At 47.3% G+C, this 26,333-nt stretch overlaps 5 protein-coding genes across 5 annotated transcripts; all 5 read right to left on the bottom strand.

The window, feature by feature from the left end:
* Positions 1–461: 461 nt before the first annotated feature.
* Positions 462–3,155, bottom strand: cldn15a (claudin 15a). Its single transcript, XM_061808933.1, has 5 exons — positions 2,128–3,155; positions 1,879–2,043; positions 1,020–1,101; positions 839–946; positions 462–765 (listed from the first exon to the last, which is right to left on the bottom strand). The coding sequence occupies exons 1-5, from the start codon at positions 2,342–2,344 to the stop codon at positions 669–671; spliced, it is 669 nt and encodes a 222-aa protein (XP_061664917.1). The 5' UTR covers positions 2,345–3,155; the 3' UTR covers positions 462–668.
* Positions 3,156–3,288: 133 nt separating this feature from the next.
* Positions 3,289–5,357, bottom strand: fis1 (fission, mitochondrial 1). The gene is made up of 5 exons (XM_061808934.1): positions 5,223–5,357; positions 4,525–4,657; positions 4,368–4,444; positions 4,197–4,302; positions 3,289–4,119 (listed from the first exon to the last, which is right to left on the bottom strand). Exons 1-5 carry the CDS (start codon positions 5,265–5,267, stop codon positions 4,016–4,018), a joined length of 465 nt encoding a protein of 154 aa, XP_061664918.1. The 5' UTR covers positions 5,268–5,357; the 3' UTR covers positions 3,289–4,015.
* A 699-nt stretch (positions 5,358–6,056) lies between these two features.
* On the bottom strand, positions 6,057–10,817 carry taf6l (TAF6-like RNA polymerase II, p300/CBP-associated factor (PCAF)-associated factor). The gene is made up of 12 exons (XM_061808482.1): positions 10,678–10,817; positions 9,984–10,156; positions 9,634–9,720; positions 9,397–9,547; positions 8,880–8,930; positions 8,716–8,810; positions 8,575–8,649; positions 8,230–8,450; positions 7,627–7,759; positions 7,390–7,518; positions 6,751–7,241; positions 6,057–6,631 (listed from the first exon to the last, which is right to left on the bottom strand). The coding sequence occupies exons 2-12, from the start codon at positions 10,128–10,130 to the stop codon at positions 6,301–6,303; spliced, it is 1,911 nt and encodes a 636-aa protein (XP_061664466.1). The 5' UTR covers positions 10,131–10,156; positions 10,678–10,817; the 3' UTR covers positions 6,057–6,300.
* Positions 10,818–11,349: 532 nt separating this feature from the next.
* cth1 (cysteine three histidine 1) lies at positions 11,350–14,676 on the bottom strand. Its single transcript, XM_061808483.1, has 2 exons — positions 12,972–14,676; positions 11,350–12,407 (listed from the first exon to the last, which is right to left on the bottom strand). Exons 1-2 carry the CDS (start codon positions 12,987–12,989, stop codon positions 11,589–11,591), a joined length of 837 nt encoding a protein of 278 aa, XP_061664467.1. The 5' UTR covers positions 12,990–14,676; the 3' UTR covers positions 11,350–11,588.
* A 143-nt stretch (positions 14,677–14,819) lies between these two features.
* mta2 (metastasis associated 1 family, member 2) lies at positions 14,820–25,065 on the bottom strand. The gene is made up of 18 exons (XM_061808481.1): positions 24,691–25,065; positions 22,701–22,768; positions 21,386–21,479; positions 19,392–19,509; positions 19,199–19,262; positions 18,954–19,071; positions 18,785–18,887; positions 18,070–18,169; positions 17,808–17,996; positions 17,655–17,729; positions 17,464–17,522; positions 17,287–17,387; positions 16,200–16,339; positions 15,894–16,122; positions 15,730–15,819; positions 15,419–15,537; positions 15,202–15,344; positions 14,820–15,044 (listed from the first exon to the last, which is right to left on the bottom strand). The coding sequence occupies exons 1-18, from the start codon at positions 24,716–24,718 to the stop codon at positions 14,891–14,893; spliced, it is 1,992 nt and encodes a 663-aa protein (XP_061664465.1). The 5' UTR covers positions 24,719–25,065; the 3' UTR covers positions 14,820–14,890.
* Between the last annotated feature and the right edge of the window lie 1,268 nt (positions 25,066–26,333).

Here is a 26,333-nt window from a genome sequence, read left to right as displayed (position 1 = left end):
CCTACGGAGTTTCCCTCCATATGATTGGCCAGAAAGCCAGCACGTTCCGGTCTGGGTCAAGACGCGGCCACTTCTCATTGGACAGGAAGGGGCACGTGGTGTTCACGCTCAAAAACAAAACAAAACAAAACAAAAGATCATCCTGTAAAATTCATTCAAAGTCACTCAAGTTGAGAAGAAGTAACTCGTCTAGAATGCAACATTTGTCAACAGATTCAAACCAATGTCAGTGTTTTGTGCTCACAAAGTGATTCTTTAGGATATCCAGTGAAGTACTATATCCATCGCCTTCCCCACATTTCAATGAAAAACAATTATCAGACATAATTAACAAATTCACATTAAAACCAGCATTTCAAATTCAACTTCAAAATGTTCACCGTTTTTTTTGTGCTTTTGCCAATACATTTTTATTTATGTTGATGTGCAAGGCGAATGATAAAATGACGCAAAATTCAAAGCAGTGTTTAACATGCGTAGTCCGTTTATTGCGCGTCATTGTAAAAGCAAATGTACAAAAAAAAACTAATAATAATTGAGAATCAAATGAACAGATATGCGCATATGAATACTGACATAAATAAACACTGCATACAAAATATAAGAAAACAATGAGTCTATTCTGCTAGAAAACAATCATTTGATGAGTATAAAAAGAAAACTTCCATTCAAACGTATGCATTTCGGCCATAAGTGCTGGCAGCTACGCTCCTGGTCTGGGCCGGTCCGGAATAAACCGTACCCCGGCTCTGATGAGGCAGAGGGCTGCGGAATTTGGAATGAACACAAGATGAAACCGGATGAGATTTTGGGTTCAAAGCGGGACGGCGACACTTACTACTTATTCTCCGAGCCCACCCTGCAGGAGCACACGAGACAGGCCCCGCCGGCGATGGCGAGCAGGGCCGAGCACCACCCGATGTAGAGCCCCTCGCCGATTTCGTACCTGCGGCGAGGGCGACAACGGGGTCAGGGCGGGTCGGCGCTCTTCCCTGCCCCGCCCACCGTGGCATCTGTACCTTATGCCGGGGAAGAACGGGTCGAAGAACTCCTGGGTGATGTTGAAGGCGTACCAGGACACTGCCACCATTGTGCACAAACCTAGATTCATATGCTTCAATGAATCATCTCAATTCCACAACGTTAGAGGATTTCATCAGTCTGCAGCCTTTTACGCGATTCAAAGAAGAATTCTTGTGCACACCAGAACAATGCAGATCTTCGCTTTCTTTAGGGTTATTAATCATTAAGGAGACAGCGCCTGCCAAACAAGTCCAAAGTCTGACGGGAAGAACAGATTTATATAAGTCATAAACGGCATCCTTTATCATCTTGAAGGTGTTTTATAGCCGTGGCGCTCGATGAGGCCGCAAAACTGGAAGCGCCGATTCCCGGCCGCCGAGGAGAGCGTTCCAATGTCTTTTTATTGGTCCAAAATTGGATTGTTACATACTACAAATGAGGGGAACTTAGTGCGTGCCTCTGCCAGCGACGCTTGGCGATTGGCAGAACAGTTCCACCTTGTGCCACAAGATGGCGGAAGGTCCAATTAACCTGTAAATTGTTGCCATTTGCAAACAAAACAAAACAAAACAAAACAAAAAAAACCCCAGACATTTCAATGTCTGTGTACATGCTTGGTCGTCCCATGTCATGTAAAAATCTGGAATGAAAACTAAACGCAATATGACAGGGCTGCGACTGATGAATGAAGCACAATATAGCATGGGATGGGGATAGAGCCCTGCTGCAAAATAGTCAAGCAATTGACATAACCCAGAAGGTGCAATTGGCAATAGGTGCCGTGTTTTTCGGACAAAAATTTCAGTCTCATCGTATTTGTTTACTTGGTGTTAAGTTTGAGGGGCACAACACTACCTTGCAGGATGAAAAGAACGCCGGCGGCCCCCGCGATCCGACCCTTGAGCACGTAGTTGTCGCCGGCCGCCTTGGAGCATTGCACGCCCACCAGCGCCGCCATCAAGCCAAAGGCGCCCATCACCACCGACGTGATCATGAGGGCGCGGGACGCCTGGATGTAACCTGGGTGGGGGGGGGGGGGGGGGGACGAGGACACACCGAAGTCACCCGGCATCCGCGGAGCACCGGCAGTCAGCGCCGACTTACCGTTCAACGCTAGCAGGGACGGGAATTCCCGACAATTGTGCACGCCGGTGGAGTCGGTGGCGCAGGACATCCAGAGGTTCTCGTAGATGGTGGACGTGGTGATGACGTTGCCGTCCACCGTGGACGTCTTCCAGTAGCGGTTGGGCAGCGCCACCCCGACCATCACCCAGCCGAGGAAGCCCAGGATCAATGCCACCACTTCCACGGTCGGATGCATGATCGAATCCCTCCCACCCTGCCCACCCTTCGAATTACAAAAGCGCCACGCGGGAACCCTCGTCCGGATAGCGGCGAGACCAATCAAAGCATCGGCCGTGACGGCTCGGAGAAGTGCGAACGCCGGCCCCCCCCCCCCGTCGTCGATTTATATCACCTGCTCTCTCCGCCCACTTGCACAAACACGCACACCTGCCCCCACCGACATCTCCGAAACCCAACAGGTGTTTATCGCCTCACGCGGAGTCCAATGGTCACGCGAGCGACAGCGCGTACATTGTGAACGTTTTTCGGAATAGTAAACAGTTTGTGTTAACACGTTTGAATCATTCTATTTGGATATTTCCAATCTGTATCCCTCCCTGCGCTTTCCTCACTTTTTTTTTTTTTTACTCGATTTTTCTGCAGCGTCATTGACCGCAAATGAAATGAAGGCGGTAGACGTCCCTCCGCAAACACCTCCGGCCATAAATATTTACGACAGGGCAGGACGCGCTTGTCAAAGAGATTTCATATCATCAACACAGCACACTTACTTGACACCAATAAATAGATCCTCTGTCACTGGATTATTTTAGGAGTAACCAAGGCAACCAGACACGGGAAACATTACTCGAAGGCCGCCGATTGAAGATAGGCTCGCGTTTCTACCGGAACGGAGTCACCTCAGTGAACTCTCCGCGGCCCGCTGGCTCTCCCGCTATCGGCCGGCTAATTAATCAAGACACACAAACACAGAGAGCATGTTGCACAAGCCGGGACATTTGTTTTTTTAGCCCACTCGCCCCAAACCGAGCGGAGGGGAAAGCAAACGCACCGAGACTAGAAAATACTGACAATTTGATTTTCGGGCTGGACATTTTTCAAATCCGTGATCATAAAAATCTAAGCAAAAGTCTCGTGTTGAAACAGGTGAACAAGATTAGATGGAAAAATTCTCAAACGAAGAATGTAGAATTTTATTAGGAAAAAATACGTTACTTTATGAAGCCAAATATATAAATGTTGCAAGAAATAATCGGAAACAAATCTAATGAATCATAAAGTAATTTAAACTATGTCACAAGAATCGCGTTTGTCGCTGGGAAGTTTCGGTGCTGCTGTCAGGTGAGTTAATGAGTAACACACCACGAGGGAGATAACAACACACACCGACACACACACAACGTGGTACCTATATGATGGCGTAGTAAAACAACGTTGACAAATTGGATTTCATCTTTCCGTCAAGATTAATAGAAGGTTAGCCAAATAGGCCAAGTTGTGTGTGTGTATTTTTATTTACATTCATGTAGTAATGTTAAACGCTCAGAAGTTTGGATGGCAATGCACTCTGTGGGAACTTCCCGATTAGGATGGAATTGTTTGATGAGAACGGGTGACGCAAACCAACACGTTTCCGTTTTTTTTTTTTTTTTTAATTTATGATCAGGGAAAAACAAGCTCTTAAATTGGGGACATTTGACAGAACATTCCCTTCTCGGGAGGTTAGCATTAGAACAAATTGGATTATAAATAAAAGATAGCTTCTGATTCACTTTTTTTGTTATGTACACAGGTGGCAGTTGGGGATGTACGGTCAACTGCAATACAACAACAACAAAAAAATAATAATAACAGGTCAATGGCGAAGTCCAGAAAAGAAAAATCAAACCCCAAAAACTCCGGTTGGTTAATACTTGGGCCCTCGCTTTGCCACGGCCAGGCCGATGAGCCCGGCTAACCCGGCCACGCCGAGGCCGATTCCCCCCACGATCGCCATGCCGACCAAGCCGTCTGGGGGGGGGGGGGGGGGACAAAGATGGGTTCAGGTCGCGGTCGCTGAATTTTTTTACTTTTTTTGCCAATTTTACCCTTTTTCAAAGCCTTCTCGATGAGCGCCTGCAACTCCAAGGCCTGCTTGTTGCCCGGCTCGTTCCTCAGGAGGATGCGGATGTACTTCAGGGCTTCTTCGTACTCCTGCAAGAAGGGCGCCACGTCATTTACGCATCGCGGGCTCTCCGTCCAGTGCCGCCGCTTTTCACCTTGAGACGGTAGTTGGCCACGGCAAGGTAGAAGAAGAAGTCACGCGTGTCATCCTTTGAGGCTTTCTGAACAAGTTCTTCAAGACAACAACGCGCAGGACGTGAGGGAAGTTGTGAAGCGGCAGAAGAAGGCCACGCTTGCGCCGACGACGCTCACCCTCCAACATGGCGATTCCTTTCTTGATGTCGTCCGTGTATTTGCTCCGGATCAGACACCAAGCGTATTCAAACCGGGTCTCCTTGGACACGGCTCCCTTCGCCAGCTCGTTATTATATTTCTTCTCAAATTTCTAGAAAAAAAAATGAAAACAAGAGTGACCGACAAAATTCAGTTCACTTCAGCATCACACTCAACTAAAACATTAACTTGAGCCAAGAAAACCCCGCAATGAGGGTCAAAGTTAAGATAAAAACAAGATACGGTGTCAAACTGCGCTTTAAACTTGGAAGTTTTACCTTTTTTTTTTTTTTTTTGGGGGGGGGGGAATGATCTGCATGCCATTAGGTTTCAAGTGTTGTGCTGTAAAATGAGTATGAAATGATATTTAGGTGTTTGGGTATCATACGTCGGGGTGTAATTAGGGTTCAACACGTGCACATAGGTGCATATAATCCTTCTTAAGCGTCTGGAGCGTAGTCCAAAGACTTTTCTTAACGTTATTCGAACATCCGCAGGTTTAAAAGGGGAATTAGCATTAGCTGCGTATGTGACGCTACAAATTAGCCGCCGAACAGAAAACTCTAAACGGTCGGCAGTGTAAGAGGTGTGACACACGCGTCTTCTGCTCCGACTGCGAGCCGTCGAACGTGAGAACATTGCAAAAAGGGGGTTTTAAGACACGTTAAGGAACTTACGAGCAGGTCCTCGGGAGCCACAACGTCACTCAACACAGCCTCCATGTTGCGGAAGTGGGATGCCTCCGACACGCCTACCTTGGAGCGTCACGAGTGACGTCAACACATAAGCAAAATTTTAACAACGAAATTGAATTTCAGACAGCGAAATATTGAATTTAACATTTCAAATTCAAATGCACGTTAACATTTAAATTTTCATTTTAATTTTAAATCCTATTTCAAATTCAAATCCCGGTGGCACTTGTCTACTTCCATACAAAACCAATACCATACTGTGTACGTATAAAATTAGAATTTAAAAAAAAAAAAAAAAACAGTGTGTAATAGCCATCAATCCATTTTCTTAGCCGCTTATCCCAACGAGGGTCGCGGCAGCGCCGGAGCCAATCCCAGCTGTCGTCGGGCAGGAGGCAGGGTACACCCTGAACTGGTCGGCAGCCAATCGCAGGGCACATCAAGACAAACAACCAATCACATGTGAGGTCAATTTAGCGTATCCAATGAATGCACGTTTTTGAGATGTGAGAGCAAACTAAAGACCCCGGAGAAAAGCCACACGGGCACGGGGGTGAGTTTGCAAACTCCGCACAGGGCCGGGGCTTGAACCCGGGACCTCAGAACTGTGAGGCCAATGCTCTACAGCTGCCTAAATAACAAATAGAATTAAAAAAAAATAGTGAGTACTTCATATGTTTTCTTGGACACAGCATGATAAGTCTACCAAAAAAAAAAAATAAGTCTGGGATGGTGTAGAAAATCACTTTAGGAATTTAAAAATATGCATTGACATTAAAAAAAAAAAAAAAAACAAAACAGTAATCTGATGTCCATTTGTGATTTAATATTAGTGTTTGTGAAATCAAGTGTCACAAAATTTTACACGTACTATTCTGTGAAACAGCAACTATACAACAAAGTCTGATTGCAAAATGAACAAAAACTGAAGGAGCTGCTTTGGGAAAATGTGGCAGTGCCAGGGTATGTCCGGCAAATATGTCGTTACAAAAAAATGTATCATAAAAAAAAAAAAAAAAAAAAGAGCACGCCTCCATATACAGCCCTCGAGAAGCCATCTTTAAAGGGGCAGGTAAAGGGAATAGTGAGCCCAACGGCGAACGGGTTTCCCCACCCGACCGATGACGGGCAGCTTGTGGGCGTAAGCGCGCGGCGTGACGGCGGCCGAGCCGGGAGTCGGGGCGAAGGTGGTCTGGAAAGGTCGGCGGCCCCGGCAGCTGCGGCCCATTTGTCTGCCGCCGATCAGGAAGGAGAAGATGAGGGGTCCCGTCTGAGGGGAGGTGAAGCGAGCTTTGGGGAACACGTCGCGCGACGGACCGGCCCGCCGCTGGCCCGGGCGTGAAGTGGACGCTCGAGAGCGCTGAAAAGATGACGAGGAGCGAGCCACGGCCCTGGTGGGGGGGGCGATACAAGTTTTACATTGAAAACTTTTGTTATTTGAAAAAAAAAAACAACAAAAACTCAGCGGTCTCCAACGTTGGTCCACCCAATGAAGTTTTCATCTTTGTACCTTCCGGAGCCAGACGCAGCCAGGCTGGGCGGGGGCGGGTCGGTCCGGGGACTGCCGTCCTGCCTGGGACTGATGTTCAGGTTGGCCGTGAGCTGGGGCATCTTCCGGGCGGTATCGTGATTGGGTCCGGGCCCCGGGGGGTCTTTCCTGCCGTCGGCGGGCTGCCGCGCCAGCTCGACGCCGAACCCGGGCCCGGTACTGAAGCGCACCGCCAGGCTGTCCCCGAAGAAGGAGTAGAGCTCGCAGTACATGGCGGGCAGCGGGACGGGGGTCCAGTCCTCCCACGGGCAGCCGGCGGCGCCTGTCTGAAGGTGGCTGGCGATCCCCAAGGCGGCCTCGGACAGAGGTTCCGGGGGCGGGCTGAGACCGGGGGAGCTCACCCTGTACGCCAGGACACCGGCCGCCGAGCCCGGATGAGCGCCGGCACCGCCCTCGGCCGCCGGCTGGGTCAGGGAGAGAGCCTTCATCTTCAGCAAGCGCTCGACGGCCACCTGCGCAGAAATCCAAATGTGTTTCTGTGGGTGGGATGCGGGGGATCCGCCATGCCTGCCGCTGTACGATTCCGGTCTCGACATCGGAACAATTGATACCGGACTTGAAGCGACTAAACGCTGACTTTCGGACCAGTTCGGGACTGACCAAGATGGCTCCGTAGACCTTGTGTCCATCTGCCTTGACTTGGGCGTTGGACACCGAGTAGTCATCCAGCACAGCCTGCAGGTTGGACCAGTAGGCGGGAAGATGCGGGAAGAGAACTCTTTCCACAGCCTGGGATTTTTTTAAAAATCAATCAATTACTTGGGATTTGAAAAACAAATTCTTATAACTATTAGATATGAAATTGTAAGTGACTTTCACCTCAGTAGTGGAACATACCTTCCATCCGAGAGCATGGAGGCCCACCACGGCTCCGTAGTGCGAGCACAGCGGTCTCACGGGGTCCGACAGAACCTTCTGCAGGGACAGCAGAATCTGGTGGTAGAGGCCACTCACCAGATCGCCGTGAGTCCTGGAACCACATCACCGGCGCCGAAGCGCAGTGCTTGTCAAAGGGAAGGCTGCTGAGTCATTTCAATACTTTTCATCTCGACAAAATACAAAAATTATTGATTTCATTTGAAAAAAAATACCACTTTAGCATAAGATTAAAACTAAAAAAAAAAAAAAAATCACCGACAAGTACTTGACTGCCTCCTGTAAAGGTTTAAAATTCCCTACAGACGCTGCCAGATGGCTGCAAAGCACTACTTTTGTCTAAATAAAGCTCCTCAACTCACTTCAACATTGTTCCCTGCCACCAAGAGACCACACGTTGGCGGGAATGCATATTTTTAGTCTAAATGAAGCTCCTGAACACACTTCAACGTAGTTCCTCGGCACCGAGATCAACCTCACCGCCCCCACCCCAGCCGATAACGCCACACCGTAAATATACGGGTCGGCTCGGTAATTGCGTCGGTTCCTGGGCGCCTCGCCCACCAAAAGATGTGGCTCAGGAGCAAGGCAGCGTAGTCCCTCAGGGTCCAGTGGTCGTTGAGCGGGTTGATGGAGGCCGCCAGGGGCTCCAGGATGCAGTACATGACGCTGGAGACGAGGCTGCGCACGTACGAGCCCAGGTACAGGTAGGGGTTCTGGACCAGACTCTTCACCATGTGCAGGAGCCGGTTGAGCTGCTCCAGGTCGTGGCTGACCGACTTCACCTCAAATCAAAAACAAATCAAAAAGCCTTCCATGTCATCCAATGTGATGGTCAAGAATGACCCAAACGTCCATCAGAGGGTTACATGAAAATATGTAGTACGCAAAAGCTTCTGGCCGACTTACCCCACTGATGACGTAGACAAAGTACGGAAGCAAGGCGGCAATTCTGGAGTTCGACTGGAGGTCGAGCAGCGCCACCTGGAAGAAGGGAAGCGCTTAGATGGCGCCGGCAAGGTCCGAGCGAGGGCGGAACATGTGGCGCACCTTCATGAGGTGAGGGTCCTCCCCCAAAATGGCCCGCGTGATCTGCTGGTAGTACTTCAACAGGTCCTCCGACAGGGACTGGACCGCCGAAGGAACTTTGACAACACCGCGGTTAGACGCGACGGCGGCGGTTTTGGCAATGGCGTTCGTCGCGTTGCTCTCACCTGTTCCCTGCGGTTCCACGTTCCCCTTCCCGTCCAGGTACGACACGTTCACTGACCGAAGAAATATTGTTATTAGCTGGTGACGGTCTATTTCTTGTGTCCGGATCAGACTTTACCACCCCGGTGGCCGTGGTGTGCCCATCAGAACAACAATTGAATTACAGCGATGCCTCGGTTCTCGACCGCAATCCGTTCCAGAAAACGGTTCAAAAAGTAAATTGTTCGAAAACCGAAATGATGTTTCCCATTACAGTAATGGAAAAAGAAACAATGCGTTCCTAGCCTAAACAATTCGGCTTTTTTTTTTTTTTTTTTTTTGCTTTTCCTGATAATAAACTGCGTGGTAGAAACACACGTATAGCTTAAATACTTTATATCATAAAATAATTTAAGAAATACATTTATTTTTTCATCAGTTTTCATTATTTGACATCATGTCGATAATGACATTTAAAGCAAAACATTTTCAAGACTGTTTAGACCAACATCAAATGTAGGCCAAGTGCACCAAATGTACCTCGAACCATGGTCTCGGCGCAGCCCTTGGGAATGTTGGTGGCCAGGGCCAAATCCACCAGGTTGACGTCGCGCTCCTCGGTGAAGAAAAGCTCCCCTTCTTTCAGCGAGCGGAAAGGGAGCGCATCCTGGGACCCGTAACCACAGATGGCCTGCAACGTTTGAACTCCAGGGTTCGTGTCTTTCGAAGTGCGGGACTCGCGGCGTGATTCAAGTCCGACCGACGGATGGGTCGTACCTCCACGTTGCTCCAGCGCAGTGCTCTGTTAAAGTCTTCCACCGTCAGCTTCCTTCTCTTCGCGTGTCTCATGAAATGAGAGCTGCTCTGTTTTATTGTGTAAAAAATAAAGCATAAACAGTAAGTCGGATAGATATATATATATATAGGATATATATATATATATATATATATATATGCTCATCACAACTTTGGGGGCACTTAAAAAAGTCCTTTTATTTGAAAGTAAATCACAAGTTCTTTTTCAATGACGAATAGAAACGTCGTTACTCAAGTGCAGTTGATTATTGTTCCGGAGTTAAACGCAGAATTCACGTCCAAAACTGTGGATGACGGTAATGTTCATCCACCTGCGTCGCCTCCCTCAGCCGGTAGCAGACGTCCTCGGCCAGCAGACCGGCCACCTCGTCGCCCAGCTCCACGCCGGCGCTCTCGGCCATGAGCTTGACGGACTCCCGCGAGACTTCCGCAAAGCGTCGCTCCTCTCGCTCTGCCATTTGCTGCACTTCTTCACGTCCGGCAGCTGAAAGTGAGTGTAGGTGCAAATGAGGAGAAGACTCTTCTTAACTTCCACTAACAACCCAGACTAAACTGAGATCCTTTCCAGTCCGGACCAATCACTTCGCACTACCCTGATTTGAATTCATCTTGAGAATACTATTTAAATTATGTATTCAAGACATTGTACGTCAATCATGTCTTTTTTTTTTTTTAAAGTCACAATGTCCTCCCAAGATGCCACAAGTAGTTTGAAAACCGAACAGCTTCCTCGTAAAAGGCGTAAACGTCACGTGAAAGCTACGCCGAGTTAACCAAAAAAGCATATCAGGTAAGAATTCCACTTGAAAACGCGTGGTTGATCAACTCCGTGTCCATGTTTTGTACGATTTTTCCTGAATTGAGGCAAACATCCAACGAGGTTTGGTGAACAGTGTTATGCTAACGCTCGGGAGCTAGCTTCTAAACAATCGATAGCGCGACTATGAGTTTATTTTAAACTAGATGGATAAAGATGGGCAATAAAAATTCGAAATTTCTTCTTACGACGTTATCCGGATGGAAGCAGGAGGTGAACGTTAAAAAGAAAAGGTTTTCTTGGCCATTGTTGGTCGAAAACGGAAAAAGCCATCAGCGTAAAGTTAGTCATTAAACAGGAAATAGAGCTAATGCCGCTTCAAAATAAGACAACTGGACCGTTTTATGTCCTTGGGTGTTGTCCCTACATATCGGTTGGTGATTAGCATATATATATATATATATATATATATATATATATATACACGGCATGGTGTCTCAGCTGGTAAAGTGTTGGCCTCACAGTTCGGAGCGGGGTTCGAGTTTGCATGTTCTCCCCTGTGCCTCCGTGGGGTTTCTCCGGTCACTCCAGTTTCCTCCCACATCCCCCCCCCCCAAAAAAAAAAAAAAAAAAATACAAAATTGCCCCTAGGTGTGATTGTGAGTGCGGTTAGGTTTGTTCTCCATGTGCTCTGCGATTGCCTGGCAACCAGTTCAGGGTGTACCCCACCTTCTGCCCGTTGACAGCTCGGATAGGCTCCAACACTCCCCCGTGATCCTTGTGAGGATAAGTGGCTAAGAAAATTAATGGAACTATATAAATACATCTATTTTCTGAAGGACTTGGGTGAAATGAGTTTACCCCTGTTGGAAGAAAGAAAAAAAAAACCCGCTTAAAACAGATTTCACCACCCCAAAAAGTAAAAGCTTAAAAAAAAATACATTTTATTCACAGCAAGTCAGACATTGCTCCCATTATGTACAATAGTTAAAAAATAAGTTACACTTAGTTGTGATTCAGGGGAGTAGTTACTATCTTATGGCTGAAAAGCATTGAAAGTAAATTAAAAAAAAAAAAAAGTTTAAAAAAAAAAAAAGCAAAAAATTAAACATTTTCAGGTCTTCGGTGCTAATATTGGTCGGAGATGTGGGGGCTCCAGTTACACTTGTTCCAAAATGTCACCGATGTTATCGCTCTCCATTCTCCGCAGGTGCAAGGCCAGGGGCAGTAGCAGGTCACCGAGATGCTGGCTGGAGAAAGCGAAGGCATCACGGGCCTGCGGGGAGACGGCAGGAGTCGCAGACTCCATAGCGGGCGACCCCAGGCCCGAGTCGGGTTCGGCACTTTTCACCGTGCAGGGGAGGACGTGCCGGAAGCGGCACCGCGTGCCGTACAGGCAGAAGCCGAAAGAGCTGAAGGTGCGGCAGAAAGCTCCCCGGGATTTCCGCTCCCACGCCCTGGGGGGGCTCGCGGGGGCTTTGTGGCCCGACTCCGACGCGCCCGCGGTCGTCTCCCCGTGCAGGTAAATGCAGCCCGCGCCGTAGGGGCAGATGCCGAAGTTTCTGAAAGAGCGACAGGGCACGCTGCGTCGGCCGCGTCGCAGCACGGGCCGCTGCTCGGCGGCGCCGTGGACGAAGAGGCAGCGGCTGCCGAAGTAGCAGTAGCCCTCAAAATGGTAGTTGCGGCACAACTCAGTCTTGTACTTGGGGTGGCGGAAGGGTACGTGGAGGTCCTGCAGGCCGTGGGCAAAATTGCAGCGCTCGGCGTAACTGCAGGAGCCCGTCGAGGCGTAGCTGACGCACAGCTCGGTCTTGTAGCGGGTGGAGCACAACCACGGGATGCGGGAAACGGGGGGGTCCAGCACGGGGAGGAGAGACTTAACCAGGGAAACGCCATCCTTCATTGGCTCTTCGTTGCAAAGCAGGTTGTCCGCAAATTTCTTCTCATAGTTAGGGGGAAGGAGTAAGTCACTGCTCGCCTGTGACCAAATCAATCAATAAATAAATACAAATTAAAAAGAAAAAAAAAGTCAGGCCAAACACAGGCTACATACACGGTGCCATAGATGGGCAAACAAGACTAGCGTCAACATTTTGAACGGGGGGAAAACAGGGCTTGGTTCAGCCATCTAAGTCAGCAACAGACAGACACTTGTTTCATCAGCGTTTTGTTCACTTTTATGATTTAAAAAAAAAAAAAAAAGGTACACTTATTCAAATGATAAAAATAGCTCATGAGTTTAATAGCCCCTATCTAGCAATCAAAACTACATCAAAGAGGCCAACATTTGGAAATAGTTTATGTACTGCCGTGTACTTTGCATTCTCCAGGCAATAAACTGGACAAGTACGGATGCAGGATATTTTATAATTCGCCCACTAGGTGGCAGGAGGCAGCCAATTAACGTCATGACAAGTTCCTTGTGTCACATCACGCAAGGACCATTTAAATTAGAAACGAATTTGGGATCCACAAAAAATACGGATTTGTCATAGTTTATAAATTCAAAATAAGAATCTTATTATTATTATTTTTTGTTTACCTCAATCATGGCTTCCATGTAGTTGCTCGGCTACTTTTGGACAGGTGAGGTGACCCCGAAACGAACGAAGCGAAAACAACGAGGAAAAATAGTCGATTTTTTTTTATTTTTTAAAAAACAATGACAAAATGCGCATATTGGCATGAATCCGAAGACTCCCGCTCTTCTCTGTGCCGAACCCTGAACTCGGCCGGTTTATGAAAACCCAGCAGCGGGTCCGGCCGTTGTCCAAATTCGGATCTGGTGTGTGCGTTAGTCACGTGACGGGGGGCGGCCTATTTGTCACGTGCTAAACGTAATCATAAGCAAGACACACCACTTCCGAGGACCAGGGTTCAAATCCCTGCATGTTCTTCCCGTGCCTGTGTGGCTTTCCTCCAGGTGGGCACTCCGGTTCCCCCCCCCCAAATCCCAAAAACATGCATTCATTGGAGACTGAATTGTCCGTAGGTGCGATTGCGATCGCCACTGTTGTCTGTCTCTCTCTGCCCAACGATTGGCTGGCAATCAGTTGAGGGCCCCGCCTCCTGCCCGCTGACAGAGGTTACGGCACTCCCCCGCGACCCTTGTGAGGATAAGCGGCTGAGAAAATGGATGGATGGATGCATGACTGGATAGAAGGGCAGAGTGAAGTTAGGAAGGAAACAGGCGAGTAGAGGGAAGGAAAGTGCTGTGGTGGAAAAGTCCAAAAGATGGACAGAAAAAAAGAGGGGAAGAAGATGGAGAGGGAGGAAGTCAAAACCTTGGAATGCTTGACCACAAAGAAAAAAAAAAAAAACAACTTTTATTTTCTTATCAAGAGACATTAAATGAAACAGGATGCTGGAATTTAAAAAAAAAAAAAATGAGTTTGTCACACATTACTCTCGCTGCCATTACAAAAAGTACAGTTCCCTGAACCCCCCCCCCGCCCAAATTTTTCTGAATGTTCATATGACCCCCACACCCCCACCACGCACACACACACACACACTGAAGTCGAGCCGGCCATGTTGACCTCCCACATTTTCCACGATCCTGGGGCTCAGTGATGCACTTCAGTTTGTGGGGGAAAAAAAAAAAATAAAAGGTTTCCAATATGCCAGTCATTTCATTTCCTCTTCTTTTCACAGACTAGTATTTGCTACAAAGTTCTTTTTTTTTTTTTAGGATGATAACGCTCACATCGGAATTGAACCTGCTTGAAAACAAAATCCTTGCAACTCAAGTGCTGTGGAAGAAATTAGGATTGCCCAATTCATCTTTTTTTGCAAAAATATGGGGGCGTAGGGTGCGCTTTAAATAGGAATATTGAATGAAAGTTGAGCGTCTTCAACAATTTAGTGGCGGCACGAATGGTCAAACAAGCACAAAACAAGCCTGTTTATGTTTTTATGGGTGTAAAAACAAAGTTCAGGATATTTGGCTTCTGGAGCTTGGGGGGAATAATTAAAAAAAAAAGTCTGCAAGTTGTTTTGTGCTTGCCTGTGTTTGTGATATCCCCAAAAAAACGGAAGTGTCAAATTGCAGGAATATTTAAAAACATAAAAAAAAAAAAAAAAAGGTGACAGGAAGATGCGGGCTGGGGAATAGAAAGCAGCAGAAAGCCAGTTTGAATTGTTAAAGCTTCAGCCCTCCATTTTGGGCACCTGTAAGCGACGACGCACACATTTTCACGCCGTGCGCTTCATCGTTCAGAACGGAGGACGAGGGAAAAATATCTCGGGACTTAAATTACACATTTTAAAACGGGTGGCGTTTAAAAAAAATTGTTCAGGTGCTGGGATAAAAATCCTACAAAGCCTGAGCTGTTATCTGAATGTCAGTGTGTGCTGGAAATATGAACTGACGGAGGAAATTAAAAAAAAATTTTAAAATAATAATAATAATAATAATAAAAGAAGAGGGTATGGACACAGAGCCCTGTCCCGTTAAAGCGCTCAATCCTCGAGGACGATGGGCTCGCTGGTGCTGGAGGAGAGCAGGGGAATGGCCACCGGGCGGGGGGGCGGCTGCAGCTTGATCCGGACGGGAAGGTGAGGTTTCCGGGCGGCCCGGCGCATCTCGGACTGAGTCAGGTGTTTCCTTAAAGCCCTGCGAAAAAACAAAACAAAAAACACATTTGTAGATACTGTGCTTGTGCAAACCAGTCACGGAAAGTACACTAATATGAGGGCCACTCTAATTTACATTTCTATTGGGTTAAGAAATGTGCATCCGCAGAAATTCCGCTGTTCCAGATCCACAGTACCTGGTGTCCTTGGTGGCCACAAACACGACGGGGTTGGGGGCTTCTCCCTGGCTGACCTTCTGACGCTTGATGACGGACTGAGAGGTGGTCCTCATGCCGGAGTTGTACGACCTCCCGTTGGCCGAGTACGGCATTCCTGCGGCCTGTCAAAAGCACAAGCGCCGCTCCAAGTTGAATTTCGCCGGCGTGGGCAGCGACCGCGCTCAGGGACACTCACGCTGTCGAAGCCCCTCTTTCCCAGGAGGCCCGGGCCCACCCGAGGCTGGCTGGCCTGGTTCCTGTTGATGGGCGTCGGGGGCCCCCTGGATGCCTTCAGCTTGAGAGGCGCTGCGATGGCTGCATGGAGGCAACATGGAGGTTGTGGAGTCAGACTTTTTGCATCGTATGTTAGCATGATGCTAGCGGACTTTTTCTTACACAAACATAAACATGATGGTGACAAAAAAAAAAAAAAAAAAAAAAAAAATTCTTTGATGCCAAGTCAAACACAGCAGAAAAATAAGGACACGAGAACATGGCGACTCTCACCTAAATCCTTCACAATGTTGGCAAGCGACGGGCGGGGGACCAGCTTGCTCTTAAGAGGAGTTTTTGTCGCTTTGGGCAACCGGATCATACCTGGGGAGAGCGGAGTCACACGCGCGTTCGAAACCTCGAGATGTGGCCGACGGGACGCGGGCGGGCGCACTCACACTCTGCTTTGACGGCGTTGGCGTTGATGGAGGCGTACGGCCGGCGCGCGGCCCGCCGAGGCTGGAGGATGTCCTGGCAGACCCTCCGGGCCACGCGGGTCAGCTTGGTGGTCTGCAGGATGAACGTCTGGCGGTTCTTGGCCAGGAGCTTGGCGCGGCCCTCGTTGCGGGTAAACGGCGACAGGCCCTGGACCTCCTGGCGGGTCATGTGACTGCGGGGCCCCGATTCCTGGGGCGCGGGAAAACAGTTCAATTCAAGTGCCGAGTCGCGGACAGACGGTGGGAGAAACCGGGAAGGGGACATACAGAGCCGGTTCTCGCGGCGCCCTCCAGCTGCGTAGGGGTCTTCAAGCCGCCGTACTTTTTCCAGTAGATCCAGCAGGAGGCACACAGTCGGCATTGCATGTTGGGGGGCCCCCAGGCGTACCACTGAGGCGACTGGGCCGCTGGGTTGAGACCGCGCAGTCGTCAATTGAAACGTGACAACAAAGACGTCAAAGCAGGCCTAATTTGGCCGTTTGTTCTTTCCGTTTTCAAGGAGCAACCAAAAATAATAGAATAGAGTACAAAGAATGTTCATTTTGTGTTTAATATAACCCCCGCCCTCAAAAAATAAATTTTTCACAATTCAATTACAGGCCCAGAATTTCTTCCCAAAGATGGCTCCCTCTGAGGAAACCCGCAGATGTACAGATTAAAATGTTAAAAACAATAAATATTGATGCAAGAAAGAAGAGAAATTGACTGTCAGATGTTGTGATTGATAAAAGGAGGTAAAAATAACGAGTTGCAAGCCAAATTAGAATGGTGCTTATGGAGCCTGTTTTGGGAAAACAGGAGCATATTCCAGCTACATAAGTAGAACGCATAAGGAGAAGGAGAAGGAGAAAAAAAAAAAAAAAAAATTGAACCAGAATTTAGAAAAGAGCTACCACCATTCTACCTATTCCTAAATTACCAACAAAAATAAAAGAAAAGTCCCCCTGACACCTCTGAAGGGGCTCAAGGTATGGAAGCAAGATATTCTTTTCTAGCTTGTCTGCCAGACTTCAGTTTTTCCATCTTGTTCAAAGTCCGCAATCAACAACACATGTGGACAAACGATTTCAACATCATCCTGATTTTCCTTCTTCTTTCCCCTGTGCAGCAACTGTGATGCTAACAAGCTAACGTAGCTTTACTAATGCTCATCACTCAAATTCCTGTTCAAGTAAAGCCAAACCCATCAATCCAATAACCAACCCAAACTCGGTCCCGTAATTCCCATTTTTGATCAGGCTAAAAGCAAATTTTGAACAATTGTGAATTTTTCAATTGTCAAATGAAGAAGCAAATGATGAAAGATTATATATATATATATATCTCTATATATGGATTAGACCCAAGGCCTTACTGTGACAGCTCTCGCAGTTGAGTCCTTTCTGGAAGCCCGCAGCCCCGTTCATGCCGGGCTTGCTGCCTGGCACCATGATCTGGTTCGGATTGGGTTTGGTGCTGGTCGAAAGTGCGGGTGGGCAAAAAGTTCCTTGAGGAGTTCTTCGTTCATGGTGCAGTGACTGATAATACTCACTAGGTGGGGATGTAGACCTGCTTCAGTTTACTGTCTGCCTCCGCTGCCTTTAGTCGTTTCTAAGATGACCAAGCCAAGAAATGATATTTGGGGGTGAAAGAAAGAATTGCACATTACATCATCCAATAATTTGCGGCTGTTAAATACAAATTGGGGGCCACAAAAACACTCAACAGTGACGGGCTGCTTACCTGCTGGATGTAGCGGTCTGTCGTCTTCCACATGTAGTAGAACTGGACCACGCTGGCTAAAGACTTCCAAGGGAGCTACAAACGGGAAGGCGAAGGTTTAAATCGGCAAAGACCAAACGGACGGATTAGTGTGGTCAATTATCCTGCGCTCACAAAGTCCTGACGGATGTCGTTGAAGTCCTTGCCGTATTTTTCCAGCGCTTCTTCAAACAACATGGCCTCGGAGGCGCTCCACTCCTCCATCTCGTCGCGACAGAGCACGGGACCCCCCTGGGGCACCAGCGTGGACATGGCTTTGGCCAGGTCGTAGTTGTTCTTTTGCAGCGTGTCCATGGCGTGGAACTTCACACAACAGACGGACAAGAGTGAGATCTCTCCGCTTTGATTAGGAAGAACGCCGCGTCGGCCGTCTCACCAGCGTGATGTCCCGAGAGGCCGCGGCCGCGCTCATGTGCAGGCTCGGCTGCCGGATGGAGCTGCTGCAGTCCAGGGCCCGAGCGAACGTCCCGACGGCTCTGCGGAAAGCGCGTTACGCCTCCGTGAGAGGAGCACTACTTCCGTGACCGCTCGTATATGAGTGAGTAGTATGCAATTCATTTTTTTTTTCCCTACACACACCTTTTATCTACTTTTTTTCCCGCTCTGTGAGATTTGTAAAACAAGGAATTGATTCGCAAATTCATCACCTCGTATTTAAGTAAGCCTTGTTGAACTTAAAATTGTCTGAATTCTTGAATATTTCAGCTTCGCAACAGCAAATTTTGTCTTTCTGCAGTCCATGTTTGCGTTTCATCAAAATAAGACATTTGCAAACATCTGCTTCACGATATTCAAAGATGTTACAGACCAAACCAAGAACTGAACCCGTTTCAATTTGACAGACCAAACGATTATTCATCGTTGCGGGATCATATTTCAAAAAGACTTGAGGCAGTAACTGCTACAAGATGCAAGTGTTGACCAAAAGTTGTGGATTTTTATGAGCACGCGAGCTCAGTATTTGAAGTACATTTACAAAAAAATTCAATATTACTTTTGGGGTTGTTGTGTGTAGATTTTGGTGGACAAAATGAACAGCAATATAACACGTGGTGAAAGTGATGAGGCCAGCAGGAAGTGCCACTTGTTACCTTGCCACCACTAGAAACTGGTCAATCTGAGGGTCTTTGAGTTGGTTGTCGGGGTCCCACACCTTGGTCTCCATCTTCTCCTGGATCCGGGTGTCCAGTTCACCTAAGATTAGAAGCCGTTGGCGTCAGCTGAGTACGAGGCGGACGGACGCGTTTCCCCCCCACTCACCCTCTGCGAGCTTATCGGGGACGTCTGCCTGGTACTTGGAGCCCACCCGGATCTCTCCCTGGTCAGCCAACAGGGTCTTTTGGACCGGGTCGAACACCAGCGAATAGAAGAAACAGTCCTGAGAAGAATATGATGATATGATGACAATGAAAAATGCACACGTGATCCGAGATGGACGTTTTCACCCTAAAAAACAAAAAGAGTTGAGGTGTGAAATGAAGCTGAAGATCTCAAAACTCTTTTACCTCTTTCTCTAGGTATCCTGCTAAGACATCCGTTTCATTGAGGAGGGTGACGTTACATTTCCCCCTGGGGAGACGGTGAGTGGAAGTCGTTAACGCGTGAAAAAAAAAAAAAAAAAAAAAATTAAAATTGGCGCCGGGTCGAGCGAAGGCCTCTCGAAAACAAATTCATTTCAAATGCAACAGCGCGTATCACCTGATGTGAGTGGCGGGCAGCGATTCGAACTGTCGCGAGAGGAAGAGTTCCCTGTGTTTGAGTTGGTGCTTCTGCTGTTCGGCCAGCGCCGGCTGCTTGGACTCCTCCTCGAACTCCCCTGGGAATCCACGACAACACGACTTCAAAACTCACGCGCATGACAGAGAACCTTCAAAATCCATGAATACTTTTGTACATCACACGCTGCACTTTTCCTGAAGAGTTTTCTTACACAAGCATCTCTAATCGCCCTTAAGTACAGAGTGCAAGTACTTTTGCCGACGCTGCTATACTAAGAGATGTATCTCATAACTTTGGAAGGAACGATTAAGTGACTTGAAAACAATGTCATCTGCCGGTTGACATTGACCTGTCGTACGGGTTTCTGCGCGCGTTTGTCCGACAACGTGATTGCGCATTGCTAATTTTCACGCGGCCGAGCAGTTTGTTCCAAGCCGAAGGGGGGCGGCACTGTCATCGCCCCGTCTCTGGAAGGACTCCGCCCCTGCGCTCTGCCACTGGAAACCCTGTCGGTAAGGGCAAGAGAGCGAGGGCCCGAGGAGAGAGGCTGCGCGCACACATCAGGGGAGGGATGGGACCCTGGGCTACACCCCCTTTCTGTTTCACTCTAAACCACCCCCCCCCCCACGCCCCCCTCCTGTCCGGCTTGTCCCTGCCAGACAATGTCGGAAACCCTGTGTACCAAACCTGAGGCGCCCATCCCCCGTTGCCCCCCAACATGCATCCCAACACGCACGGCACCAAATTCCATCTTGAGAAAAGACACTTGGTTTCTCGCTAAAAGAAAACACTCCCAGGAATTTAGTGCTGACCGGGGAACGGGGTGCACATGAAGGGTCATTTGTTCTGCCATATGCGCGCGCGGGTGTGTGGGGGGGGGGGGGGGGGGGCAGCACAGGAAGCTATATTATGATTATTTCATTTGGACCGACCGGTACGATGGAGGCCAACAAGTCCCAAATTTGGAATTTTTGGACCAATAACGGTCGACAGTGTCCTCGTGTGACTGGCGTACAATACGACAACGTAACTGCAGCGCCTCTATTTTTGAGGTGGGCAGGTCTTTGTTTGAGGCAGCGCATCCAGGAGGGAGGGTAGGCTAATGAGTGAATGGGATGAGACTCCGGTGGGCGCTGTGTCATAAGCAGCGCCGGGCCCAGCTTCTTATAGCACACGTGAGACAAAAGAGCGGGCTTATCCATGCATGTGGGTCGTAGAGTGTAAACCCTCACCAGTTCACAAAGCAAGTTTTCCTTTCCAACGCACAGTACATACAACTATTTGCTGAAAGACAAAGATGTATTTCTCTGCTATTTATTTAACAGTGGCCACTGGCTGATAGACAGCCAGTTTTGACAGTTAAACAGCTGCATGATGGAAGATTGCAGTAGGAGACTTGTTAGAACATGAAGGGACTTGTAGGGACAGGATTTAATGGGACACGAGACTCGGGTGACCTGGTTTAAGGACATGAAGAGACTTGTATGGACATGACATCCTTCAGGACAAGATTTGAAGGGACACCAAGAGTCTTTAGAGAGCAAGGACTTAAGGATGTGAAGAGAATTGTAGAGATGCGGCTTAAGACAGGAGGGACATGAAGAGACCTGAAGGAACTTGAAGAGACTTGTCAGGACAGGATTTTTTTTTTTTTTGGAAATCCCAGACGTCCATGTTTACATGGCTATTTGCATTCAACATCCGCCAATGGCAGTGACTCAAGGACATAAAAAGAATTGCAGGTGCGGAACTTGAACAGAATATTGCCAAAAGGAGCGGGCTAATCGGTGCCTTTACCGGTCGTACGAGACATTTTTCCAAAATTAAATCATGTTTTGGAAAAATCCATCATCGTTTGGGGGATATTCAGCAGTTGACATTAGTTTGTTCTATTCTTTTTGTTGCTATTTAGTATATTTAAAAGCATTTTTGTTCAAACAGACACAAATAGCATGGCGACGCCTGGCACTTACTTGCATTGCTGTCGGCGAGAGTGTTGAGGTTGCCCGAGATATCTCGTCTCCTGAAGAGACACACCACCTTGGCCTCCACGTTCCCATTAGCTGTCTGCGGAAACACAAAAACGAGCCCCTCAGGCCGTCACATCCCACAATTATTTCCACTGAGATAGTCACGAGGGCCTCTTGCAGAAACGCTGGGACGGCCCCCGCTCCAACTTGCGCGCTAAATTATTTTCCTAAGACGCTGGCTTCTGTTCTGGTAGCCGCTGTTTGACGCAGTGCACGAACTGCGTGCAGTTGGACTGCTCGTTGTATACGTTATTTGCTTTTATTTTGCGCTGTTCGGGTCTGCAGCCGGGTCAGCGTGGCATATGACAATCTGTCCTTATCTGGATAAATAAATGAATGTCAGAGAGGAACTAAGTTTAGCCTGGGTTGTTTGCGGAAGTCACGGAGAATCTTCGGCACGTGCATGTAAACACACTTTTTTTTCCAAAATCAAATAACCTACAGGCCATTGAAAGTAATATTTTTTGAAGAGGGCTTCAACTGTTCAATTCAATTCTTTACTGAAAGACTTGTCAGAATAGCCACTTCTGACATACAAAAAAAAAAAAAAAAAAAATGGAGAAGAAAATTCTGTACACTCTGTGTAGTGACTATTTCATGAGTTTCATTGACTGAAATTAATTTCTGTAAGACATATTGCAGCAATTTAGTCCAATGACTCCCAATGAGCTGCGGTAAATTATCCAATTTGAATTTATTACTCACAAACGTATATATTTTTGTCCGTGCATCTATGCCTTTGACTTCTGGTGAAAAGGAAGAAGGACTCTATGTTGTTCAACTAGATTCCAGAAGGTGCAGTTAAACTGTCTCCACTTGTTGCCATTCACACGACAGAATAGCAGATTTTGGTTTGCAACAAAAACAGGCCCAAATTTCAGAGCAAAATGCACAAATTTGTGCGTAAACTGAAATCCTTTTTTTTTCCCCCTCAGTGGACAGTATATACCATTTTTTTTTTGTTAACATTTTTGTTTGGCAGTGCGCCGCGAATTTTTCACAAATGAACCCAGAACTTAGCTCAATGTTGCCATTCGACGGCAAAGCAAAAGCAGCCCTTAGCGCTCCGGTGGAAGAGTCTTACATAAAGGATGCTCCATCTTTGACCAAGTAAAAAAGCTGATGCTGCTGGGGTGTTACATAAGGAAGCTCCTGTGCCAGTGTTGGGTCACTATGACGCATAAGAGATTGGTCTATGTTGCGACGCGGTCAAAAGTAAAGATTGGGGGTGGGGGTGGGATGGATGAGAACGTCGCACCTTGTTGAGCTCTTCTATTCTGCGGATCAGGTACGGGTTGCTGGAAGAATTCTCAAAGTACACGTAATCTGGAAGGACAAAACGCAGACGGAGATTACAACGACATCCATTGAATGGCATCCCCGCCGTTGCTACGGCAATCTTGAAAACCTCCATGCAGACCATATGATCATCCACAAAATTAACAGCCAACAAATAGCTCCTAATTGTGTTGCCTAACTACAAAAGGGGTGAATGTTGTGTTATACACAGGCGATGCGACGGTACAATGATGCGCCCTGCCCCCCACCCCAAATCCAGAAATGCCCGGAAGGCGCACACACTAATTTGCACGTGGGTGACCTGTCTCCAAAAACGGAAACCAAAAAACAAGTCTTGATACAAACGAATGTGCAGAAAATGAAGACTCAGAAACGTCCTGCAGGTAACCCTTTTCAACGATGAGCATTGTCCTTGACACCAATGTTAGTACAAATCCCCGATGTTCCATTCATCCATCCATTTTTTTCACCACTTATCCTCACGAGGGTCACGGGAGTGCAGGAGGCAGCGTCCACCCTGAACTTGTTGCCAGCCAATCGCGGGGCACGCGGAGACAGAGAACAGTCGCACTCACAATCACACCAACGGGGCAATTTAGAGTGCCCAATGAATGTTGCATGTTTTTGGAATCTGGGAGGAAAGATGGAGTACCCCACCCGGAGAAAAACCACGCAGGCACGGGGAGAACATGCAAACTCCACACAGATGGGCTCGGGTTTTGAATCGCGGTCCTCAGAACTGTGAGCGCAAAACTCTACAACTGCGCCACTGTGCCATGTATTGTAAATTTGTTCCTGCAATCTTATTGGTGGTTATGAATATGTAATAATGTCCTGCCACTCGTTTCAAAATAAAGTAATGTAATGGGGCTTGCATTAGGGCTGGGCAAAGTTTGGGAGTGGTGGTGCGACACTTTAATTACAGCACACACAAATTTATAATAATAATAATAATAATAAAACGTACTTTCACGGTTTGTTTTTGAATGGCAAGAAAGCAGCTCGGTCGGAGGCAATCCCGAAGACAGCAGCCATTCATGCGACTTGCTACGTCATTTATTCACATGGTGGAAACTTGACCCGAGGTGTGTGCTTGAAGATTATTCAAATATTTCCCCAGGTTGTGTCTTACCGCACCTGGACAACCCTATAGCATTGTTTAGGATTGGAATAAATAAAGCTTGCTATCCACTCTCATGGAACTACGTTTAAGTGGGCTAACTCAAGTCGTGCTTTTTCCACAACATTGTTACTTTTGTTCGCAGCCTTCAACTTTTTTAAGCGGCGGTATTAATTACTCACGGACTTTCACTTCTCTGGAAGTGTTGTATTTTCACTTTGTGGTAGGGAAGTCTGACTTGTGAGCAGATCAGGAGTCTGGTTTTCTCGTGCCTCGCGAGTAACAGTTCCAACAAGCTGCAGCAACTGCCAAAAACTAGCCCCTTTCTGTTTGGCGTCCTCAACGCGAAGCTAATGCTAATTAGCATCGTGTCCTGGACGTGTCTGTAAAGACTCCACCCGGGGTACAATGTTATTATTAAACAAAAGAGGGACAGACTCCGACGTTAAACGCCGAATGTTGTGTTTTGGAACGAGGCAGCACAGCCAGTAACTTTATTGGCGGACCACCATCCATGTCACCATCGAATTGGAAAGTTGACCTTCCACTTACGCGCACTTTTGGGGTGTAAAATTGCCCCTCTGGTGGAAAAATGACCTCAAAATCGGCTTTAAAACTCGTAAGTAAAGGGTCGCTCGACTAAAATAGGCCAAGAAATAAGTGCATGTACGCAGGCTTAGCTTAGCAGGATTAGCGGCTAGCTCAGAGACAGCGAGCGTGTGGCTAAGCTAATGAAGCCCGAAGGAACAACCACGCTTAAGGGGGGTGTTGGAGGGGAGTTCTTTTTTTGTTTTCTTTTTTTTTTTTAAAGGAAAATAATAAAACTTACCTCCCACTCGATACATGTTAGCCGCCATTCTTTAACAACGAGCTCCAGGGTGATGAGAACAGGTCTGTTTTTAGTCCATTTATAGCCGCCCCGTGTCGCGAGACAAAGCCGGCCGGCTCCGAGGCACAAGCCGAGCGAGTGGTAGGTTCAAAAAAAAAAAAAAAGTTGAAAGTTTTTCGTCACGAAACGCTCGTACAAAACATTCGTCTTGAATTCGCTCCTTTGCGACAATCTTGTCCTCCTCTTACTCCTCCTCCTGCTGCTGCTGCTGCTTACTCGTTCATTCCTTCGTCTCTTCCCCCATCCTCCGTTCAGCGTCGCCTCTTCATCCTCTTCTTCTTCTTCTTGTTCTTCTTGTTCTTGGTCGTCGTCTTCACCTCCGCTCGGTTACACGCGCGCTTCGTCATCTTCGGACACGTTCGGCAAATTTCGGACGCTTCCCCGAACGAGGCAGAGTCGACAAACGTTACTAGGACTGTATTGACAGCAAAAACAAAAAAAGAAAACCATAATTTTGACTTTTTTTTTTTTTTTAAATGAGTGATAGGAATAAAAACAAAATCAGCGGCGAGGCCACTCCTATATTTTGTTGAGCTCAAACCCACTCATAACTCGCCTTGGGCCACCCTATGAATTCTTCAAATTATTTTGAAAATGATAAATACTTTAAATTTTAGAAAACATGTTCTTTGGTGATAGCACAGTATACGCTTTGACAATGACAAAATTAGTAAACCTCGCGAAAATCGGTTGAGAAATTAGCACCCATCCATTCCGTTTTCTCAGCCGCTTATCCTCACGACAGTCGCGGGAGTGCTGGAGCCAATCCCGGCTGTCTTCGGGCAGGAAGCAAGGGACACCCTGAACTGGTCGCCAGTCAATCGCAGGGCACATAAAGACAAACAACGGTCTCACAATCACACCGAGGGGCAATTTTAACTTTACATAAAATTGAAATGCAGTAAAATTTTCCAAGGTGTGGATTCTTGCCAGTTGTCATTTTCAGCTCCAGCATCTTTAAAATTGTCATTAATATCCTGTTCCATCCTTTTTTTTTGGACGATTTGAAAGGCACGAACACTACATTGTGAAGCAACACTGCCCCCTGCCGACAACTAGGCAGAAGTCCAACCTCCACATTCGAAAAAAAAAAAAAACATCCACACGAGGTTGCAGGAGGACCCGAAATTGAGACAGGGAACACGGATGCAGGAATTTGGAAGATGCAAAGTCGTTGAATTGAACAGGCCAAACAAATCATGCAAAGTGATTTGCTGCGGCGATCCCCCACAGGACACGCTGAAAGTTAAGTCACAACAACCCTTTTGTTCTTGCAAAAAAAAAAAAAAAAAAAGAAAGAAAGAAAGAAAAAAAAAAAAGAGGACTTCATTCTCATCATCTTTTTTCTTTGTTCTGGAAAAACAAACAAATATTTTTATGCAGGGTTGTCATATTTATCTGATGATACATCAGACTAGTAATCGGTTTTACTACGTTTGTTTCGCTGGTGCCCCGGACTCGCACACACTGTACATACTGCATGGATGCAGTTTCCTTTTTTTTTGTAATGATACCACATCATGTTTTGCAGATTATTTTTCCATGGAAGCTAAGCCATCTTGGTCGTTCCAGGGCCATTTCAG

Source organism: Syngnathoides biaculeatus, chromosome 21 (assembly GCF_019802595.1).
Source record: "Syngnathoides biaculeatus isolate LvHL_M chromosome 21, ASM1980259v1, whole genome shotgun sequence".
Taxonomy (NCBI): Eukaryota; Metazoa; Chordata; class Actinopteri; order Syngnathiformes; family Syngnathidae; genus Syngnathoides; species Syngnathoides biaculeatus.
Note: the sequence above shows the minus strand (reverse complement) of the source record. Positions and strands in the feature narration are given on the sequence as shown.

Excerpts from the sequence above, each read along its gene's own strand:
- taf6l (XM_061808482.1), bottom strand. The coding sequence starts at position 10,130 with ATGGCAGAGCGAGAGGAGCGACGCTTTGCGGAAGTCTCGCGGGAGTCC. Across the intron at positions 7,519-7,626 it reads TCCATGCTCTCGGATGGAAG|GCTGTGGAAAGAGTTCTCTT; the intron begins GTATGTTCCACT and ends AAAAAATCCCAG. Across the intron at positions 7,242-7,389 it reads AGGTCTACGGAGCCATCTTG|GTGGCCGTCGAGCGCTTGCT; the intron begins GTCAGTCCCGAA and ends ATTTCTGCGCAG.
- fis1 (XM_061808934.1), bottom strand. The coding sequence starts at position 5,267 with ATGGAGGCTGTGTTGAGTGACGTTGTGGCTCCCGAGGACCTGCTC. Across the intron at positions 4,658-5,222 it reads TGGCTCCCGAGGACCTGCTC|AAATTTGAGAAGAAATATAA; the intron begins GTAAGTTCCTTA and ends TTTTTTTTCTAG. Across the intron at positions 4,445-4,524 it reads AGGAATCGCCATGTTGGAGG|AACTTGTTCAGAAAGCCTCA; the intron begins GTGAGCGTCGTC and ends GTTGTCTTGAAG.
- cldn15a (XM_061808933.1), bottom strand. The coding sequence starts at position 2,344 with ATGCATCCGACCGTGGAAGTGGTGGCATTGATCCTGGGCTTCCTCGGC. Across the intron at positions 2,044-2,127 it reads GTCCCTGCTAGCGTTGAACG|GTTACATCCAGGCGTCCCGC; the intron begins GTAAGTCGGCGC and ends CCCCCCACCCAG. Across the intron at positions 947-1,019 it reads CCGTTCTTCCCCGGCATAAG|GTACGAAATCGGCGAGGGGC; the intron begins GTACAGATGCCA and ends CCCTCGCCGCAG.
- mta2 (XM_061808481.1), bottom strand. The coding sequence starts at position 24,718 with ATGGCGGCTAACATGTATCGAGTGGGAG. Across the intron at positions 19,510-21,385 it reads TCTCGCCGACAGCAATGCAA|GGGAGTTCGAGGAGGAGTCC; the intron begins GTAAGTGCCAGG and ends GTGGATTCCCAG. Across the intron at positions 18,170-18,784 it reads CAGTTTCTAGTGGTGGCAAG|AGCCGTCGGGACGTTCGCTC; the intron begins GTAACAAGTGGC and ends CGCTTTCCGCAG.